Genomic DNA, 1,305 nt, shown 5'->3' with positions numbered 1-1,305 from the left:
TAAAATAGAATATTATTTAGCCATAAAAAGAAGGAAATTCTATACATGGTACAACATGGGTGAACATTAAGAGAATTATGCTAAGTGAAATAAGTTGGTCACATAAAGATAAATACTGCTTAACTTCACTCACAAGAAGCGTCTAAAGTAGTCACAGCCATAGAAATGGAAGTAGAATAGTGATTGCCAGGAGCTGGGAGGAATAAACAGTGGGGAGTTGTTCGATGGTTATAGAGTTTCAGTTCTAGATATCTGCTGTATAAGACTGTGTTTATAGTTAATTATACTGGGCAATACACTTAAAAATTTGTTAACAAGGTCGATATGTGGTTTTTACCACAAGAAAATAAAATACATACAAAGTCTAGAAGTCTAGAATGCATTAAGAATTATGACAACTGTTGAGTGACCATAATCTATTTTTTTGCTTTTAATGCAGTGTAAATCAAGGGCTTTCCATTAAACTGAACTTCGATTTTCTTAATATGTATTATACAGATTTATTAAATATTTATGAAGGTGTAGGATCAAGCAAAATTTTGAGAGGTAAGTTAAAACAAATATACAATCCACTATCGAAATGAAAATATATGGAGAACTTTTTGGAGTGATATGTTTTCTCTTTTATTTAGAACTGAATATGAACTTGAAATTTATGTCACTGAAGGGACAAAAAAAAGGCACAACTGGCCCTCATTATAAAAATTAGAAAATTAGTGCTCTATGTGATCTTCATAACAAAATAGTTACTATTTCACATGTTCATTTTCTACGTGATGTCTTAAAAATCATGTGAAGATTGCCAAAGAAATTTAATCATATGTTTATTTATCATGTGTTATTGAAATGTTACTGCCTGTTAACAAAATTCAGAGAAGCCCTGAAAATTACTATACTATTTTTCTCCTACATTGTATAGGTAATAAACTCACAGAGTTTCAGTTCTTGTTTTCATTGTGCACTTGGCTCCTCAGTCTCTTGCAGGACTGATACCAAAAAAAATGGGTAAAACAGTGTCTAGCACAGGTGGTAGGCTCAGTAAATGGTAGGTGTGGATGATATTGTTACAACACAACCATCATTAATACAGGGACACTGATGGAAGCGGAGGAAAGGATAGGACATGTGCTAATAATACGTATCTGCCTACCCCACTTTGTTCAGTCTGGCCCAGAATGCACAAAACTCTTCATGGTAGCCAGTGAAAGTAGGGGCAAAATTCCAGGAAGAAATAAAATGAGGATATAGAAGAAAATGTAGAAATGGAACCTAGGGAATAATTAGTTTACTCACACATTGGAGAAA

The 1,305-nt window shown here is 33.1% G+C and overlaps 1 protein-coding gene across 1 annotated transcript in view; it reads left to right on the top strand.

Moving 5' to 3' along the window:
• The window catches only part of TMPRSS15 (transmembrane protease, serine 15), a 149,194-nt gene that overhangs the window by 55,601 nt on the left and 92,288 nt on the right, over positions 1-1,305 (top strand). The window contains 1 exon segment of the mRNA XM_012642972.1: positions 440-546. Coding sequence (XP_012498426.1) covers positions 440-546 — 107 coding nt within the window.

Source organism: Propithecus coquereli, unplaced genomic scaffold (genome assembly GCF_000956105.1).
Source record: "Propithecus coquereli isolate 6110/MARCELLA unplaced genomic scaffold, Pcoq_1.0 Scaffold192, whole genome shotgun sequence".
NCBI classification, from domain to species: Eukaryota; Metazoa; Chordata; class Mammalia; order Primates; family Indriidae; genus Propithecus; species Propithecus coquereli.
Note: the sequence above shows the minus strand (reverse complement) of the source record. Positions and strands in the feature narration are given on the sequence as shown.